This window comes from Symphalangus syndactylus, chromosome 3 (genome assembly GCF_028878055.3).
Source record: "Symphalangus syndactylus isolate Jambi chromosome 3, NHGRI_mSymSyn1-v2.1_pri, whole genome shotgun sequence".
NCBI lineage: Eukaryota > Metazoa > Chordata > Mammalia > Primates > Hylobatidae > Symphalangus > Symphalangus syndactylus.
Window position 1 is genome coordinate 20,042,663 of NC_072425.2, and position 17,025 is coordinate 20,059,687.

The following is a 17,025-nucleotide window of genomic DNA, read 5'->3' on the forward strand; positions in this document are numbered from 1 at the left end:
ATGCCACCACGCCCGGCTACTTTTATTTTTTGTAGAGAGGAGGTCTCACTATGTTGCCCAGGCTGGTCTTGAACGCCTGGTCTCAAGTGATCCTCCCACCTCAGCCTCCCAAAGTGCTGGGATTACGGGCATGAGCCACCATGCCCGGCCTCCAATTCCCGTTCAGCTAACAGCGTACTTAATCTCCCATCCACCTACCCCATTCATTTTTCCATACCATCAGTTCCCCCCAATGCCTGATCATGAATTTTTTTTGATTTTTTTAATTTTTATTTTTTGAGACGGAGTCTTGCATTGTCGCCCAGGCTGGAGTGTGGTGGCACCATCTTGGCTCACTGCAACCTCCCAGGTTCAAGCAATCCTCCTGCCTCAGTGTCCCGTGTAGCTGAGACTACAGGCATGTGCCACCACGCTCAGCTAATTTTTGTATTTTTTGGTAGACAGGGTTTCACCATGTTGGCCAGGCTGGTCTCGAACTCCTGACCTCTAGTAATCCGCCTGCCTCAGCCTTCCAAAGTGCTGGGATTACAGGTGCGAGACACCGCACCCGGCCGACAAATTATTTGTTTTAAAAGTTATTAAATGTATGTGTTCTGATAAGGATATGGACCATAGCATTTAGTCCAGACTTTTAAATCAAACCTTTGATCATGTCTTTATTTAGATATAGCCCATCTTGTTGCAAAACAGATATCTCAGCAACTTACAAAAATAGATAAAGTACAATAGCATAAAAATAAAAAGATTAGGGTACAGGTAAAAGCAGAAAGCTAGAATGAAGCGAGTCTAGTAGGAGACTCAGCACAATTGGAAAAAAAGGGTCTCGAATTTGACGTTGAGCTTCCCAGCGGCCAAAACAAGGAAGAAAACATGACTGGTTACAAGATTCCTACCAACAGTTAGTCTGGGACTGTGGTACAAAAACTGACCTGGTTTTTTTTTTTTTTTTTTTTTTTTTTTTTTTTTTTTTTTGAGACGGAGTCTCGCTCTGTCGCCCAGGCTGGAGTGCAGTGGCGCCCTCTCGGCTCACTGCAAGCTCCGCCTCCCGGGTTCACGCCATTCTCCTGCCTCAGCCTCTCCGAGTAGCTGGGACTACAGGCGCCCGCCACTACGCCCGGCTAATTTTTTTGTATTTTTAGTAGAGACGGGGTTTCACCGTGGTCTCGATCTCCTGACCTCGTGATCCGCCCGCCTCGGCCTCCCAAAGTGCTGGGATTACAAGCGTGAGCCACCGCGCCCGGCCCTGACCTGGTTTATACCTTGACTCTACTGCCTGTTGGAGACGTGACCCTGAGCAGGTTGCTTAAGCTCTCTGAATTTGAGGCTCATCACCTGTAATGGGGAGGAATAATGCCGGCCTCGGGGCTCCTCGGAGGGGGGATTAGGGGTAAAGCTCTAGGAGGGTCTTGTCCTCACTAAGCTGCACGTTCTTAGCTGTAAGAGGGAGTTCACAGCCCTACCCTGAGCGGGACAGAACTTGACCAAACCTGTGATATGAAAGAGGTGGGGCTGGATTCCAGCCCAGGGCTCCCTAACTCCCAGCCAGGGCTCTCTGCCAGCCATCCAGTGCCGTGTCCTGTCATGACAGCGGCTTCCAATGCTATCCCAGAGTTAAAGACGCTTTGGAACACATGGGCTTTCAAGAGCCCTCAAATCATTCCCAGGAAAATCCCTCAGCTCCACCTTTAGCACTGCCCGCAAGGCGGGAGCTCCATTCTCTACCCCACTGCAGAGAGAGCAGATTAAATGTAAGGCCTGGACATCTCCAGGGGGAACACAAGAGGTAGCCAAAGCCCCTCATGAGTCACATTGTTCAGAAACACCCGAGACAGCTTCCTTTGCCTTCCTTTGCCTTTGCAGGCGAGGTCAGCAAGAAGACCTGGTCCTCCTCAGTCCAGGCCCTCCCTTGTTTGAAGTACCTTTTGCCAAAAGTAATAAAGCCCAAGACAGGTAAAACAAACAAACAAAAAACCTCAAAAGCTGTTGGGGGTCAGGTTTCCATGACAGCTCACGAGTGTGCAGTTGTGGGCTGGTTCCAGTTCCCCATAAGAAAAACCTTTCCCTTCCTCTCCTCACCAACAGGACAACATCCAACTGTCTTAGAATTTTTTCTCTGTAAATTTATACTTGACTTTGTTCTAAAAATGACTGCAGGCATCCACTCCTTGGCTTAGCATTCAGCCTTTTTATGAGCTGGCCCCAACCTCCTTCTTGGGGCTTCTCTGTGGATGCAGTTTAGGGATAGAAGCAACAGCCTCCGTTTCTGGAGCTGCCACTGGAGTGACAGGCTGGTGGCAAAGAACATGCACTGACCAGCGCCTGGAACAGGCGGAGCTGCTGTGTGAGCCTGGGTAAGTCTCTTCTCCTCAGTGTCCTCATCTATAAAATGGGGACATTCAGGACACAGACCTCCCGCTGTTGTGAGGCTGCAAGGATATGCCCGTGGCAGGCTTAGCACAGCTGGTGCTCAGTTAACGATGATGGTTTTCTTACCTGATTTTGAAACCTGGTTCTCCACTTAACTGCCTATATGACGAGTGACCTAACTGTTCTAGGCTCCAATGTGACCATGTGTAAAATGAAGAAACTGGCCGGGTGTGGTGGCTCACGCCTGTAATCCCAGCACTTTGGGAGGCTGAGGCAAGTGGATCACCTGAGGTCAGGAGTTCGAGACCACCCTGGCCAAAATGGTGAAACCCCGTCTCTACTAAAAATACAATTAGCTGGGCTTGGTGGCAGGGCCCTGTAATCCCAGCTTTTTGGGAGGCTGAGGCAGGAGAATCACTTGAACCTGGGAGGCGGAGATTGCAGTGAGCTGAGATGGCGCCATTGCATTCCAGCCCGGGCAACAAGAGCGAAATTCTGCCTCAAAAAAAAAAAAAGAAAAAGAAAAAACTGACCCACCACATAACCCACTTACAAGGGTCTGAAAACAGAAGAGGCCTAGTGAATGTTTGGAGGCTGTGGCCAGGATCGTTCCCCCAGAATGCAATGCTGCTTGCCCCTTAACTTTTAAAAATCAGCCTATTCTCACTTTCCTTTTTTATAGATTAATGAAGAAAGGGGGGCCTTCTCCTTCTTCTCACATGGTTGGGCTATGATGTCACGAAAGACACAGTCTTGTAAAACCCACACCCAGGGCCAAGGGAGATGCCGGGGCCTCGCGGCCCCCTGGTGAGTCTGGAGGAGGAGACTGCAGTGGTTGGTTGGCCAGGGGTGGGGGCTGGATGTGACCATGATGAGTCAGGCCTGGCTGGGCTGGTTGTCATCATTCCCCTGTATTCCAGGGGTGAGTTAGAGCTTAAACAAAACATCACCTGACAGTGCCTGAAAGAAGTGTATTCTGCACAAAAAGCATTTCCTGGCCAGGCGCAGTGGCTCACACCTGTAATCCCAACACTTTGGGAGGCTGAGGCGGGCAGATCACCTAAGGTCAGGAGTTTGAGACCAGCCTGGCCAACATGGTGAAACCTCTGTCTCTATTAAAAATACAAAAATTAGCTGGGTGTGGTGGTGGGCGTCTGTAGTCCCAGCTACTAGGGAGGCTGAGGCAGGAGAATCACTTGAACCCAGGAGGCGGAGGTTGCAGTGAGCTGAGATCGCGCCACTGCACTCCAGGCTGGGCGACAAGAGCAAAACTCCATCTCAAAAAAAAAAAAAGCATTTCTTTACGCTCTTACACTCTTGGTTGTGCAGCTGACTTTCCTAACATGGCAACTGGTATTCAAACATACAGACATCCTGAGAGTTGGCATTGGGACAGAATGAAGGCAGCAAGGGCCAGGGGGCGGGTGGGGATGAGCAGTAAATGTCCTTCACAGGTGCTGGGGTGCCTTCCCAGGTAGGGCAGCCTCCATGTGGGGAGAATAAAGGATACAGACAGAACCCTTCTGGAAGGAGATCGGCTGTGCCCAGCTCCCAGTGTGACAATGAGCCGCTCTCTAAACTTTTCTGGGCCTCTTTTCTCTTTCATGAAACAGGGAGTTGGGCTAGTAAATTTCTTTCTAGCTCTAAAAATACTGTCTAAAAAATACTGTCCTCTGGGCTGTGTGGGTCTGAGGCTCTGGGGAGCCACCAGTGGCCCCTGGCAAGGTGGCCCCCGTGCATTCTCGACCCAAGTCCTGGGTTGAGCCAGGAAAAGTCCAGTCTGCAGACCCTCAGTTCTTCCCTCCCCATTCCTGCCCTCTGGTTCTCTCCTGCACCCAGAAGGCGGCCTGATGCCTCCCCTGGACCCAACTACTCACACCATGTCTTCCGCAGCCCCCAGGCTGCTGGGCCAGCCCACCCAGTGACCAGGTCAGGGCTGGCAAGGAAGAGGGAAACCGTGCCATCCTGGCACCACACCAGCCTTGGGCCTAGGGTCTTATTCATGGCAGACCTGGAGGTATCCCTGAGTGTGTAAAGGTTGTGGGTTTGAAAGCCCAGAGAAAAAGCACAAGGCAGACTCCAGGCCCACAGGCTCTGGGATGAACCAGGGAGGGGACCCAAGGCCTGACTATGTGAACAACGCCAGTGCTTCTGGGTGGAGAGGGAGCCTCAGCTCAGCTCCCCACCCTGGCAGAGCTGCCGGCTGCCTTCTCAGCTGCTGCTGCAGAAACAAATGACGGCACTGATGAAGAATAAGAGAAAATAAAAATGAGCATAGAGCAGAGAGGGGCCTTGGAACAGAGGATGGGATTTTCTCTCGGGGTGCGGTTTCTGCTCAGCAGCTAGGTGACGGTAGAGGTTTGGAATGTGGCCGGACAGCGGGTGGGGTGGGCTGGGCTGGGGGGCTGGCCAAAGACAAGGACATTGGCTAAGGAGCCCAAAGCCCAGGGCCACCAACAGCTCAGGCAGAGCCAGGGCCTCCACCCCACACCAGCACACTGGCCCTAAAGGCCTCTGGTTCTGAGTGGCTCTAGGAAGGGAGACTGAGTTGAGAGAACAAGGGAGATCAGGGGAGAGGGGGGAGGGCAGGGAGGGGAGGGCATGGTGAAGTCTTCTCATCTGTAAAATGGGGCTGTGGTGAGAGCACAGCCTGCCTGATCACAACTGAGGTGTTAGGCAAGGGATGGTGCCTCTCTGAGCCTCTGTCTCCTCATCTGTTAAATGGGTTCATGATCTCTACCTCCAAGGGAGGTGCTAGGAGAATCAAATGGGTAAGTGTGTGGGAAGTGCTTGGCACGGTGCTCTGCAAGTGGAAGCAAGTATTACCCACTGGGTGCTGAGGAAGCTCAATCCTGGTGACCACCTCATGCCCAGTCCCAGCCCTGGGCTGGCCCCCAATAAATATTTGCGGACTGGGTCAGTTGCAGGAGCTGCTGTGGAGAGCCCCTCCTGCACTGCTGCCCCTCTCCCGGGAGCACAGGTCTCCACTCAGACCACAAAGTGGAGGGTGTAGGTGAGCTGGTGGCCATTGTCCCAGGCGTACAGCACCCGCTCCTTGGGGTTGTAGTCGATCTGGGTGGTGTAGGCGTGCTGGTTGAGGAACGGCAGCTGGGGGCGTGCGTCGGTGCCCGTGTGCGTGTCGAAAGCGTAGGCGACCTGGCCTTCCTGCTGGTTGTACGTGTCCACGGCATACAGGATGCCGCACACCAGGAAGCAGTTCCCGTAGGAGTTCCGCCGCAGCCGTGTCTTCCACGTGGTCTCCCGGTGCACGGAGAGATCGCCGGGGTCCAAGCGGCTCAGGACGATCACCTCGGGCTGGGCCTCATCACGGTCGTCCACGGCGGGGTAGATGACCCACAGGCCACTCTCGTCCACGGCAAAGTCGATGTCCGAGTGTCCGCGCCACTTCCAGGGTGTGGTGTCCTCGTATACCACGTCGGGCAGCAGCGCCCAGGAGGCCACGAAGCGCTGACGTAGGTCGTACTTGATGATGTTCTTGGTGAAGGCGCGGTTGTAGTAGAAGGCACCCTGGTACACCACGTGGCCCGTGCCGATCCAGTTGTAGGGCAGCTTGTACATGTTACTCCAGCGGCCTGCAGGCGGAGGGTGATGGTCACCCCAGACCTCCCGAGCAACCCTAGCCCACCCACATCCCCTGAGACCACCAAGGGCTCTCAGTGGCTCAGTAAGCGACTGATCCCAAGCATGTGCAGTGTGCCTGGAGCTGGGATGACATCTTATTATGGCACGAGCGTCTCCCGAAGGAGGTCTATCGTCATCCCATCTGCTTAAAAAGAAATAGGCTCAGAGGATCAAGGTCATCTAGCTCTGGAATGGCACAGCTAGGATTTAGACACAGGGTGACATCAGCCCCATTCTTTGTCTCCAGGCCTTCGTCCCTGCTCTTCCTCTGTTAGGACTGCCATTCCCCAGGCCATCTGCTTGGGGAATGCCTGCCCGTCTTTCAGAGCCCCAGGCCAATGTCACCTCCTCTAGGAAACCTTCACTGACCTCCCTAGCCTGAGTGAGGGGCCTCTCCTCCAGTCTCCCAAAACTCTTTGTCTTTTTTTCCCCCCAGGACACATCTGTAGCAGCCAGACAGAAGCCTTCATCTTGATACTTATCACTGGCTTCCTCCACCAGCCTGTGAGCTGCTTGAGCAGAAAGCCGGCCAATTTTGAGCTAGCGGAGGAAGGATTTTAGTTGTTCCAGGCCTTTATTTTTTTTCATATTTTTCGAGATAGGGTCTCCCTCTGTCACCCAGGCTGGAGTGCAGTGATGCGATCTCAGCTCACTGCAACCTCTGCCTCCCAGGTTCAAGCGATTCTCCTGCCTTAGCCTCCCGAGTAGCTGGGATTACAGGTGCCTGCCACCATACTCAGCTAATTTTTTTTTTTTTTTTTAATTTTTTAGTAGAGACGGGGTTTCACCATGTTGGCCAGGCTGGTTTTGAACTCCCGACTTCAAGTGATCAGCCCACCTCAGCCTCCCAAAGTGCTAAGATTACAGGTGTGAGCCACCATGCCTGGCCTGTTCCAGGCCTTTTGTTGTGACTCCATGGCTCTCGGGGTTAAGTACAAACTCCTTTATCTGGCTCACCAGACCTGCCCCAGCTTACTCAGTCACCATCCCCCCTACCCTAGGCCATCACGCTTCCTCTCATTGCCAGGCCTCTGCATGTGCTGAGCCTTCTGCCTGGAACACCCTTCCCTCTCCCTTCCGCATGGCTTACTCCTACTCTTCTTCCAGGGCCCAGCTCAGCATCACCTTCCCGGGGAAGTCTTCCCTGATCTCTAGGCTGGGTTCCCATAGCCCCTTCAGTGCTCCCTCTAATGCTGTACTGAAATTGTCTCTTTAAGCCTTTGCCTCCCCCACCAGACTGCATTTCTGAAGGGCAGGCTAGATCTAAATGACCCCTTCCCGGCATCATGCCCCAGATCTGATAACCAGAATTTCGCCCTTCCCTGTGCCGTCAGCTCCATCCTGGCCCCTGCCCAGACCTGCAGCTCCTCTAAGGCCTTAGACTCTGAGCACCTATGAAACAGGTGATAACCCCACTTCCTGGAAGTATGCAGCTACCAAGAGCTGATACACGGGGGCGAGATCAGCACAGGGTAAGCATTCAACAAATAGAAACTCAGTATTGGCCCCTTGATGGTAAGTCACACTTGTGAGGGCAGGACCATGTCTCTCTTGTTTGCCGCTGCATTCTGGTTCCTGGCAGGGTGCTAGCACACGGGGTTGCCATGGGGTCTGTCTGGGCCTCCAGCCCAGTGCCCTCAGCCCGGAACCCCCTCCTTGGGGTGGCTAACAATCTGGAGCTCAACCAGGCTATACCATAGAAACCCACGAGGCAAGGAAGGCCAAGTCCCCATGAGGACTCCTCCCCAGGCTGTCCATACCCGGCCCCATCTCCACCTCCAGGGTCCCTGACCTTGCTTGAAGTTTTCCAGGTTGCGGAACTCCACCAGGCTGTTTCCATAGTAGTAGTTGGTGACATAGATCCTGTCGTCTCGAGCTGTAGGGTCCTTCATCCAGGCTCCCTCGTGGCGCCCATAGCTGTGGTGCTTCACAGGGGGGTCCACAGCCCGGAGGGTGCCCTCACAGCTTGCCTCTCTGCCTGTGGGGAGGAGGGCAGGCAGCGTCGGTACACAGACCCCCAAACCCCCCAGCCAGAGCAATGGGCTGGGAATGTTATCTGGGTCTAACTTAAATCTCTCCTGATATTTTGTTTGTGGCCTTCTTTCCCCCTTCCTCATCATCAAAGCAATGCCTGATCATTACCAAAAACATAAAACATTCAGAAAAGGAGAATGGAGGCCAGGTGCAGTGGCTCACACCTGTAATCCCAGCACTTTGGGAGGCCAAGGCAGGTGGATCACCTGAGGTCAGGAGTTCAAGACCAGCCTGGGCAACATGGTGAAACCCGTCTCTACTAAAAATACAAAAATTAGCTGAGCATGGTAGGCGGTGCCTGTAATCCTAGCTACTCAGGAGGCTGAGACAGGAGAATCACTTGAACCCAGGAGGCGGAGGTTGCAGTAAGCAGAGATCATGCCACTGCACTCTGGGCGACAAGAGTGAAACTCCATCTCAAAAAAAAAAAAAAAAAAGAGAGAATGGAGAAAATAAAATCTTCAAAGTTATATTATTCATTATATGTGGAATCTAAAATGGTCAAACTCGGCCAGGCACAGTGACTCACACCTGTAATCCCAGCAATTTGGGAGGCTGAGGTAGGAGGATCACTTGAGCTCAAGACTTGAAGACCAGCCTGGGCAACATAGCAAGACCTTGTCTCTACAAAAAAAAAAAAAATTTTTTAATTAGGTGAGCACAGCGGTGCGCGCCTGTAGTCCCAGCTACTGGGAAGGCTGAGGTGGGAGGATTCTTGAGCCTGGGATATTGAGACTGCAATGAGCTGTCATCACACCACTGCACTCCAGCCTAGGCAACAGAGCAAGACACTGCCTCAAAAAAAAAAAAAAAAAACAAATAAATAAAAGTTGGCCGGGCACGGTAGCTCATGCCTGTAATCCCAGCACTTTGGGAGGCTGAGGTGGGCAGATCATAAGGTCAGGAATTTGAGACAAACTTGGCCAATATGGTGAAACCTCATCTCTACTAAAAATAAAAAAATTAGCTGGGCGTGGTGGTGGGTGCCTGTAGTCCCAGCTACTCTGGAGGCTGAGGCAGGAGAATCACTTGAACCCGAGAGGTGGAGGTTGCAGTGAGCCGAGATCACGCAATTGCACTCCAGCCTGGGCGCCAGAGTGAGACTCCATTTCAAAAAAAATAAAATAAAAAATAAATAAAAATAAACGTTAAAAATTAAAAAAATTTAAAAGTCAAACTCATAAAAGCTGAGAGTAGAATAGTGGTTACTAGTGGATGGGGGGATTGAGGAGATGTTGCTTAAAGCATTCAAAATTTCATTTAGACAACAGGAAGAAGTTCAACATATTGTATACTTGAATTTTGATTGCTAAGAGAGTAGATTTTAAGTGTTCTCGCCACAAAAAAAAGATAAGTAATGTGAGGTAATATATATGCTAATTAGCTTGATTTAGCCTTTTCACAGTGTGTACACATATCAAAGCATTATGTTGTACATTATAAATACATACATTTAAAAAACTATTCTTTCTGCAGTATGCCAAATGAATACATATAATTTTTATTTGTCAATACAAAAATCTAAATTTTTTTCTTTTTTGGTTTTTCTTTTTTATTTTACTTCTTAAAAAATAAAAAAAATTTAAACTCTTATAAAATAAAAAATAAAAACCTAAAAACTGCCATTATCCAAAGAAAAATTTTTCTCTGTTCTTTTATTCTCTTTTAAAAAAATTGTATTTCATAGATCACTTGAGGTCAGGAGTTCAGGACCAGCCTGGTCAACATGGTGAAATACTGTCTCTACTAAAAATAGAAAAATTAGCCAGGGGTGGTGGTGTGTGCCTGAAATCCCATCTGCTCGGGAGGCTGAGGCAGGAGAATCTCTTGAACTCAGGAGACAGAGGTTGCAGTGAGCTGAGATCACGCTACTGCACTCCAGCCTGGACGACAGAGTCAGACTCCGTCTCAAAAAAAAAAAAAAAAAGCAAAACAACAATAGTAAAATTTTATTTAAATAGTTTTTGGGGAACAGGTGGTTTTTGGTTACATGGGTGAGTTCTTTAGTGGTGATCTCTGAGATTTTAATGTATCCATCACCTGAGCAGTATACACTGCAGCCAGTATGTAGTCTTTTATCCTTTACCCCCTCCCACCCTTCTCCTATCCAAAGAAAAATTTAAACATGTGGCATTTCCTTCCTTTTCTTTTTTCTTTGCATGTACAGTCATGCAGACATACTTTAAAAAACTGTGAGTATACGGTTTTATGTATCCTGTTTTTAGCCTCCGTTGAGCAATTTCTCTCATCATTAAATAGCCTTTTAATGATGTGATTTCAAGGTTCTGCCAGGCCGGTGGACAGCTGTGCCCTGAATTTATCTGACCAGTCCTCCCCATGTCAGCCCTTCGCGTTATTTCCAGTTTTCTGACATTAGAAATGATGCCATGATGCAACCACTTAATTTGCAGCTGTTGTTCCCATTGCTGGTGGATCCTTCAGGAAAGATTCCTAGAAGTGGCATGATCTTGGACCAAAGCAGGACAGGGTTTGAAGGATTTTCACCACAGAGAGCCAAGATCCCTTCGGAAGGACGGGATCAATGACTTAACGAGGAAGATTTCTACCATGAGACACAGAGCAAAACTATAAATGCTGACATCAAAACAGGGCCAGTGATTGGACACAGGAAATAAAGAAATAAAAATAGCTGCTGGATTTGATGATGGCATTCTAGGTGACATTTTAAGAAGAATTTGTTGAAAATACTACCTGGACTGGGTGCAGTGGCTCATGCCTGTAATCCCAGCACTTTGGGAGGCTGAGACGGGAGGATCACCTGATGTCAGGAGTTAGAGACCAGCCTGGTCAACATAGTGAAACCCTGTCTCTACTAAAAATACAAAAATTAGCCAGGTGTGTGGCAGGCATCTGTAATCCCAGCCACTCGGGAGGCTGAGGCAGGAGAATTGTTTGAACCTGGGGAACGGAGGTTGCAATGAGCCAAGATCTCACCATTGCACTGCAGCCTGGGTGACACAATCAGACTCTGTCTCAAAAAGAAAAAAAAATTTCTTTCGCCCAGGCTGGAGTGCAGTGGCACAATCTCAGCTCACTGCAACCTCTGCCTCCTGGATTCAAGCGAGTCTCTTGCCTCAGCCTCCTGAGTAGCTGGGATTATAGGCACCCGCCACTACGCCTGGCTAATTTTTTTATTTTTAGTAGACAGGGGCTTTTTCTATGTTGGCCAGGCTGGTCTTGAACTCCTGACCTCAGGTAATTCTTCCACCTTGGCCTCCCAAAGTGCTGGTATTACAGGTGTGAGCCACCATGCTCAGCTGTAAAAAGCATTTCTTACCTTGAGGGCTTCACAGAAACAGGCTGTGGGCTAGATTTGGGCACAGGCTACAGTGTGCTGACTCCTGTGAGGCTCACTCACCTTGGCTGGAGACTTCTGGACCTGAAGGTGGCTCGGTGGGCAGGAGACTGGTGGTGGGGGTTGGGGGTGTGGTGGCGGTGGTGGTGGTGGCAGGGACTGAGGTGGGGGTGCCAGAAGCCAGGTCCACTCGCTCTGAGGACCTGGGCTCAGCCTCATCCTGCTCTGCGGAGTTGGGCTTTGCCGAGTTGGACCTGCCCTCCACCTTGGGCGGCAGTTGCTCCAGCCAGGAAGTGCTCTGGAGGGCGTTGTCTGCAGAGAGAAGACCCCTGTGCTCACATCCCAGCACCACCTGCTGCCGTGTGGGTCTCCCTCAGGTCCGCTGGGCCCCCATCTCAGGGGCCCTCAGGGAGTGGAGGGGGAGGCCTCCTCAGGGCCTCCCCACACCTGGAGGGGGTGAAAGGTCTCAAAGTGGGAGGCAAGGAGGACTTCACAGCCATGGCTCTAAACCCAGCCAGGTGGCCTCAGCCATGTCCCCCTGCCTTCCCGGGCCACCTCTGTGAGCTGAGAGTCATGAGCCCACCATGCTGGACTGTGGTGTTGACTACAGAAAAATGTACATAAACATTTGCACAGATCCCAGCAAATACGAGGTACCAAAAAGGAGATCCCTTTCCTTCCTACGCATCAAGCACTTTGTACCAGTTCTCTCATTTGCTAGATTCAATTCTAGGGAGAAGCTCTTGTTCCCATTTTACAGGCCTTCTCCCATTACTCTGCCATGGAAAATGCAGCTGCTGCCGGAATCAAATGCAACGGCACGAACGAAAGTGCTTAGAGGGTTGGGTGCAGTGACTGGTGCCTGTAATCCCAGCACTTGGGAGGCTGAGGCAGGTAGATCACTTGAGCCCAGGAGTTCCAGACCAGCCTGGCCAACATGACAAAACCCTGTCTCTACTACAAATACAAAAATTAGTCGGGCATGGTGGCATGTGCCTGTAATCCCAGCTACTTGGGAGGCTAAGGCGAGAGAATTGCTTGAATCCGGGAGGCAGAGGGTGCAGTGAGCCGAGATTGCACCATTGCACTCCAGCCTAGGTGACAAGATCGAAACTCCGTCTCAAAAAAAAAAAAAAAAAAAATTGTGACACCAGAGAGACAAAGGAACGGTGCTGTTATTACTATGATGGTCTGGTGCCCAGGGGACCACCTGGTCAGCTGGGCGAGGGGCTCAGAGACCCATTGACTTGAGGACAATAACTTCTTCCTTTTTTCTCCATTTTGGGCTTCCTCTTTGCACAGGCCCTGCTGTGAGCAGCCTGGGCCCTGGTGGGGATGGGGGTCATCCCCCTGGTCGAGGAGGACCACAGGGAGGCCTGGCCTAAGCAGCCTGCCAGGGCAGGGCGCCTGTTCCCACAGGCCTTGCTGGCAGAGTCAGATGCCTGCAGCTGTTCTTAGGCAGTGCCCCAGCCAGGGGTCAGAGGCTCTGTGCCGTGTTCAGACCAAGCTGGCAGGGCTTGGGCCAGCAGCTGGGACCAGGGGAAAGAGGCCCCTGAGTCCTGAGAGGCCAAGAAACAAGAGGGCTCTCAGAGGAGCCTGGTCCCTGACTGTTTCATCTCCTTGCGCCCCTTGCACATGGGTTGGAAGGAGGGCTTTGCAGGAGGAGGTGGTCAGCAGGACCCAGGAAGGGGAGGAGCAGGTTTGGGACACCCCTCTGGGACATCAGAAGAGAGCAGCCATCTGGGGCAGGTCTTAGTGGGGGAATCAAGAACCGTAACCCATAGAGATGGCTCAGAAATTCGGGGTATCTTGAAACGTGTGTCTCTTGTTTGCCAATTACTTTTTCACCCTTCTCTGCGATCCAGCAGAGAGCTGCAGGAAAGATACAAGAGTCTGTGGGCTCTTCCTTGGGGATATAAGAAGAGGGAGGAGCTGGAGAGGAAATGAGAGATGCCCCAAAAGCCCTTGTCGCTTCTCAGGAGCCCGGTATTCTCCTGCCCCCTACTGTGGCAGCTGCCTGGTCATAGGTCTTTTTTCTCACTAGACTGTGAGATCTGTGGGGACAGGGACTGTGTCTCTACCATTCCCTGTCACCTGGTCAGAGTGGACCTTCAGCACATTTTCAAATGCACAAAGTAAAGTCCAGTGAAGGTGAAGACAGCTGTAAATACTGGAAAGCCACCAAGTGGCCCTGCAGGTTGGTTCTGGCATTTCATCCCAATGACCTCCTGAGTGGGGTGTTATCCTCATATGTGGATGAGCAGAGGGCACCCAGCAGGTAATCAATAGGTGGAACTGAATCTGGGGTGGTCTGACTGCAGAGAAGATGAGGGGATTCCTAGGAGGCATCCATCCCCAAATCCCCAGGGTCCCCATTCCCCTCCTACTCACCTGCCACCGCCTCAGTCATCTCCTGCTTGCCTGCTTTGTAGTAGGTGAAGCCCCGGATCACAGCCTGCTGCTGGGCCAGGGCACGGGGCTTGGCTGTGGGCTGGAGGAACCTGCCCTTGCCGCTCTCCTTCCTCAGCTTCTCCACCTGAAGCAGCTTCTCCTTGGGAGGTTTTGGGAGGCCTCTGTCTGCAAAGCTCTTCTGCACGCTGCCATACTTGCTGATGTCCTTGCCTTTTCCTTCAGCTGTGTCCTGGGAGGGAAGAGAAGTCTCAGACTTGAAGGACGGTAGAAGAAATATTGAGGGGAGTCCTGGGGGCTCAGCACGTGGGGACTGGAGGTGGCCATGTTGCCCCAGACCCTATGTCCCAAGCACTCACAAAGTCACAGCTTTCCTTTACCCCACCATGGTGGCTACATCCATGACTGGTTTGCCTCAGTTTCCTCACCCAGCTCTTTAGCTCCCTTGCAGGCTTGAAGTCCATCCTGATAGGTTAGATTCCTGTCCCATTTCTCAACTCCTGTCCACTCCCCCTGGGGTATAGGCTAGAAGGACCAGCTCCCTGGGAGGCAGCCTCCTCTACCTGCTCACCTTCCCGGCCTTGTCTCTCTTACTCATTGGTCTTAGTATGTGGGCAGGGGAGAGGTTCTTAGGCACCTAAGCAAGGTGACCAACTCATCCCAGAGTGCCTGGAACATTCCTAGTTTTAGCACTGAAAGTGCTGCAACCTGGAAAAACCCTCAGTCCCAGGCAAACTGGGACAGGGTTGGTCACCCAACCTCTAGGATATGCCGTTTCTAACGTTTTGTGTTTTGTTATTTTCACTTCCTATTTAAATGCCTCTGATGCTGGCTTGGCACAAGAACACAGGGCCTGTGACATCACTCTTTGTTAGGCAGAAGCTCCAGCAGATACGGCAAGTACAGTAGCTGGGTGCCTTCTGCACCATTGCCAAAACATGCTTCATTCTCGCCTGCGGAATTGGCACGGGAATGAGCAGGAAGCCAGCTGGGGGCCAAGGCATAGGCTTCCTAGCTGCTTTATTGGCATCTAGGCGGTCCCAGTTGCAGACACAAATGGCCCCATTATCACAACGTCAGCAAAGGAGGCTGAGACGCGGAGAGGAAGAGAGGAAGAGGGTGGGCTTGGCAGTCACGCAGACCTGGCTGCCAGTCCCAGCTCTGCCACCGCCTCTCTGTGTGACCTCTCTCCGTGCCTCATCTGCCAAATGGGCAGGGGTCACCCCTCCTCCCCGGTGACTGTGGAGTTCACTGACAATGTCTGTGAGAAAGTCAACTTTAAAGTAGGAATTCCACAAATGTCAGCTCCCTTCTTCAGCCACTCACCAAAACACAAGGCCAGTGTGAACAATGGTGTGGCTTGTGTCTTGCCCAAGGGTGACTGGCCAGAGGAGCCTGAACAGGGTTGAATCCAGTCTGCACTCCATTTGCCAAGCCACATACCCAGCAAAGGCAGGAGCCTCTGTGCAACTGGCTCACCCAAAAGTGGTTGTTCCTTCTAATTGATCTGCTCAGAGGGAGAACCAGCTTCACAGTTCATCTGCCTACAGAGAGGACGTTTATCACATTTGCATGCAGGTGTGTTAAATGTCATGGGTGGCTCTGCCTAGTGACAGAACCAGTGCCTCTGCTCACTCTGTGCTCTGAGCTTGGAGGTGGAGTGCCTGGGTATTGGCTGCAGGAGTTCTGTACCCCAGGGTGGGTTGGATGAATGGGTATCAGTCTGCAGGGGTCCCTGAGGCTTTGCCCACCTCCCTCTGAGCAGGCTCAACCCAGCCAAGGGCCCAGCCACAGCAGGGGAGGCTAGAAGTGGTTTTGCTGCAGCCAACCTGGTCTCTGAGGGCCAGGCAGGGGACACCACCTCCACAAGCTTGTCCCTACTAGTTTCAAACTTGGGAATGAGAAGGATGCCAAACACCTGGCTTAGGGACCAGCCCCCTTGGCAGGATCCCCAGGCCTATCCCCATTCCCTGTGTTGACTGTGCCTGCTGTACAGCAGGTACCCCCTGCACCTCACCCTGCCAGGGACTCTCTGGCTGTGCCAGTCCTCAACCCCATCTTACAGCCCCAAACCCCCATCGAGCTGGCCCACAGGGCCAACGTCCTGGCACACTGAGCTCCCAAGCTCAGCCAGCTCTGGCCCCATGATCAGAGCTGGGGCCTCACCTGGGCCTTGCTACCAGTGCCTGTGGCAGGGGTGGCAGGGGCGGCGGCGGCATCCTTCTGCAGCAGCTGGAGGCCCAGGCGGGACAGCTCCTTCTTGATGCCCAGCATGATGGCAGAGTGATTCTCATAGTGCCTCAACTGCTCACTGAGGTGGCGCACGCTCTCCTTCACCACCTCGTTCTCCCGGCTCAGGTTGGCCTTGATGCTCTGTGGAGGGGGCAGGATTGGAGGTCTTTCCTGGGCCAGCTTCCTCTGAACCCCTAGCCTGGAGGGACACCCCAGCTTTGGTCATTAGGCTTTGCTGCCCAGTCCCCTAAACGGGCTGGGGGTGGCCGCAGAGAGCGTGGGCAGGAAAAATAGGCTCCAAGAGACCCTGTATTTATGAACTTTTTAAATTTAAAAAGTGAAGGAATTAAAAAAATAGATAATACATGTGCATGGTTCTAAATTTAAAAGATATAAATGGCTACAAAAATGTCACCCTCCCACCTTTATTTCTCAGTGCCAACAGTTATTATAGGTTCCTTGTGTATCTTTCTAAAGAAAGTCTGTATATTTAGAGGAACACATGTATACATACATACATATTTTTACCACTTTGCTTTTGTGCTGAACAGCCTATTTTGGGAACTGATGCATATCTGCATATATAGTGCTCCATTCCTTCTCATGGCCACACAGTATGCCATTGCTTGAGAGGCCATAATTTATTTACCCAGTCCTTTATTTTTTTTCTCTCTCTCTCTTTTCTTTCTTTGTTTCTTTTTTCTTTCTTTCTTTCTTTCTTTCTTTCTTTCTTTCTTTCTTTCTTTCTTTTTCTTTCTTTCTTTCTCTCTCTCCTCCCTTCCTTCCTTCCTTCCTTCCTTCCTTCCTTCCTTCCTTCCTTCCTTCTTTCCTTCCTTCTTTTCTTTTATTCTTTCTTTCGTAGCTGGGACTACGGGCACCCACCACATGCCCGGCTAATTTTTTGTGTTTTTAATAGAGACAGGGTTTCATCATGTTGGCCAGGCTGGTCTGGAACTCCTGGCCTCAAGTGATCCACCTGCCTTGGCCTCCCAAAGTGCTGGGATTACAGGCATGAGCCACTGCAC

The 17,025-nt window shown here is 51.5% G+C and overlaps 1 protein-coding gene across 5 annotated transcripts in view; it reads right to left on the bottom strand.

The window, feature by feature from the left end:
* Window positions 1-639: 639 nt before the first annotated feature.
* Window positions 640-17,025, bottom strand: part of OLFML2A (olfactomedin like 2A) — a 37,446-nt gene continuing 21,060 nt past the window's right edge. For 2 of the 5 annotated variants that reach the window (XM_055271118.1, XM_055271119.2), the window contains 5 exons: window positions 15,935-16,141; window positions 13,751-14,000; window positions 11,423-11,671; window positions 7,802-7,987; window positions 3,961-5,960 (listed from right to left, as the gene is read on the bottom strand). In XM_055271118.1, coding sequence (XP_055127093.1) covers window positions 5,356-5,960; window positions 7,802-7,987; window positions 11,423-11,671; window positions 13,751-14,000; window positions 15,935-16,141 — 1,497 coding nt within the window. In that variant the 3' untranslated portion in view covers window positions 3,961-5,355. Of the gene's footprint in view, window positions 5,961-7,801; window positions 7,988-11,422; window positions 11,672-13,750; window positions 14,001-14,339; window positions 14,539-15,934; window positions 16,142-17,025 lie in introns of those variants that run through there. The other 3 variants (XR_010119971.1, XM_055271117.2, XM_055271120.2) reach the window with 3 other exon arrangements.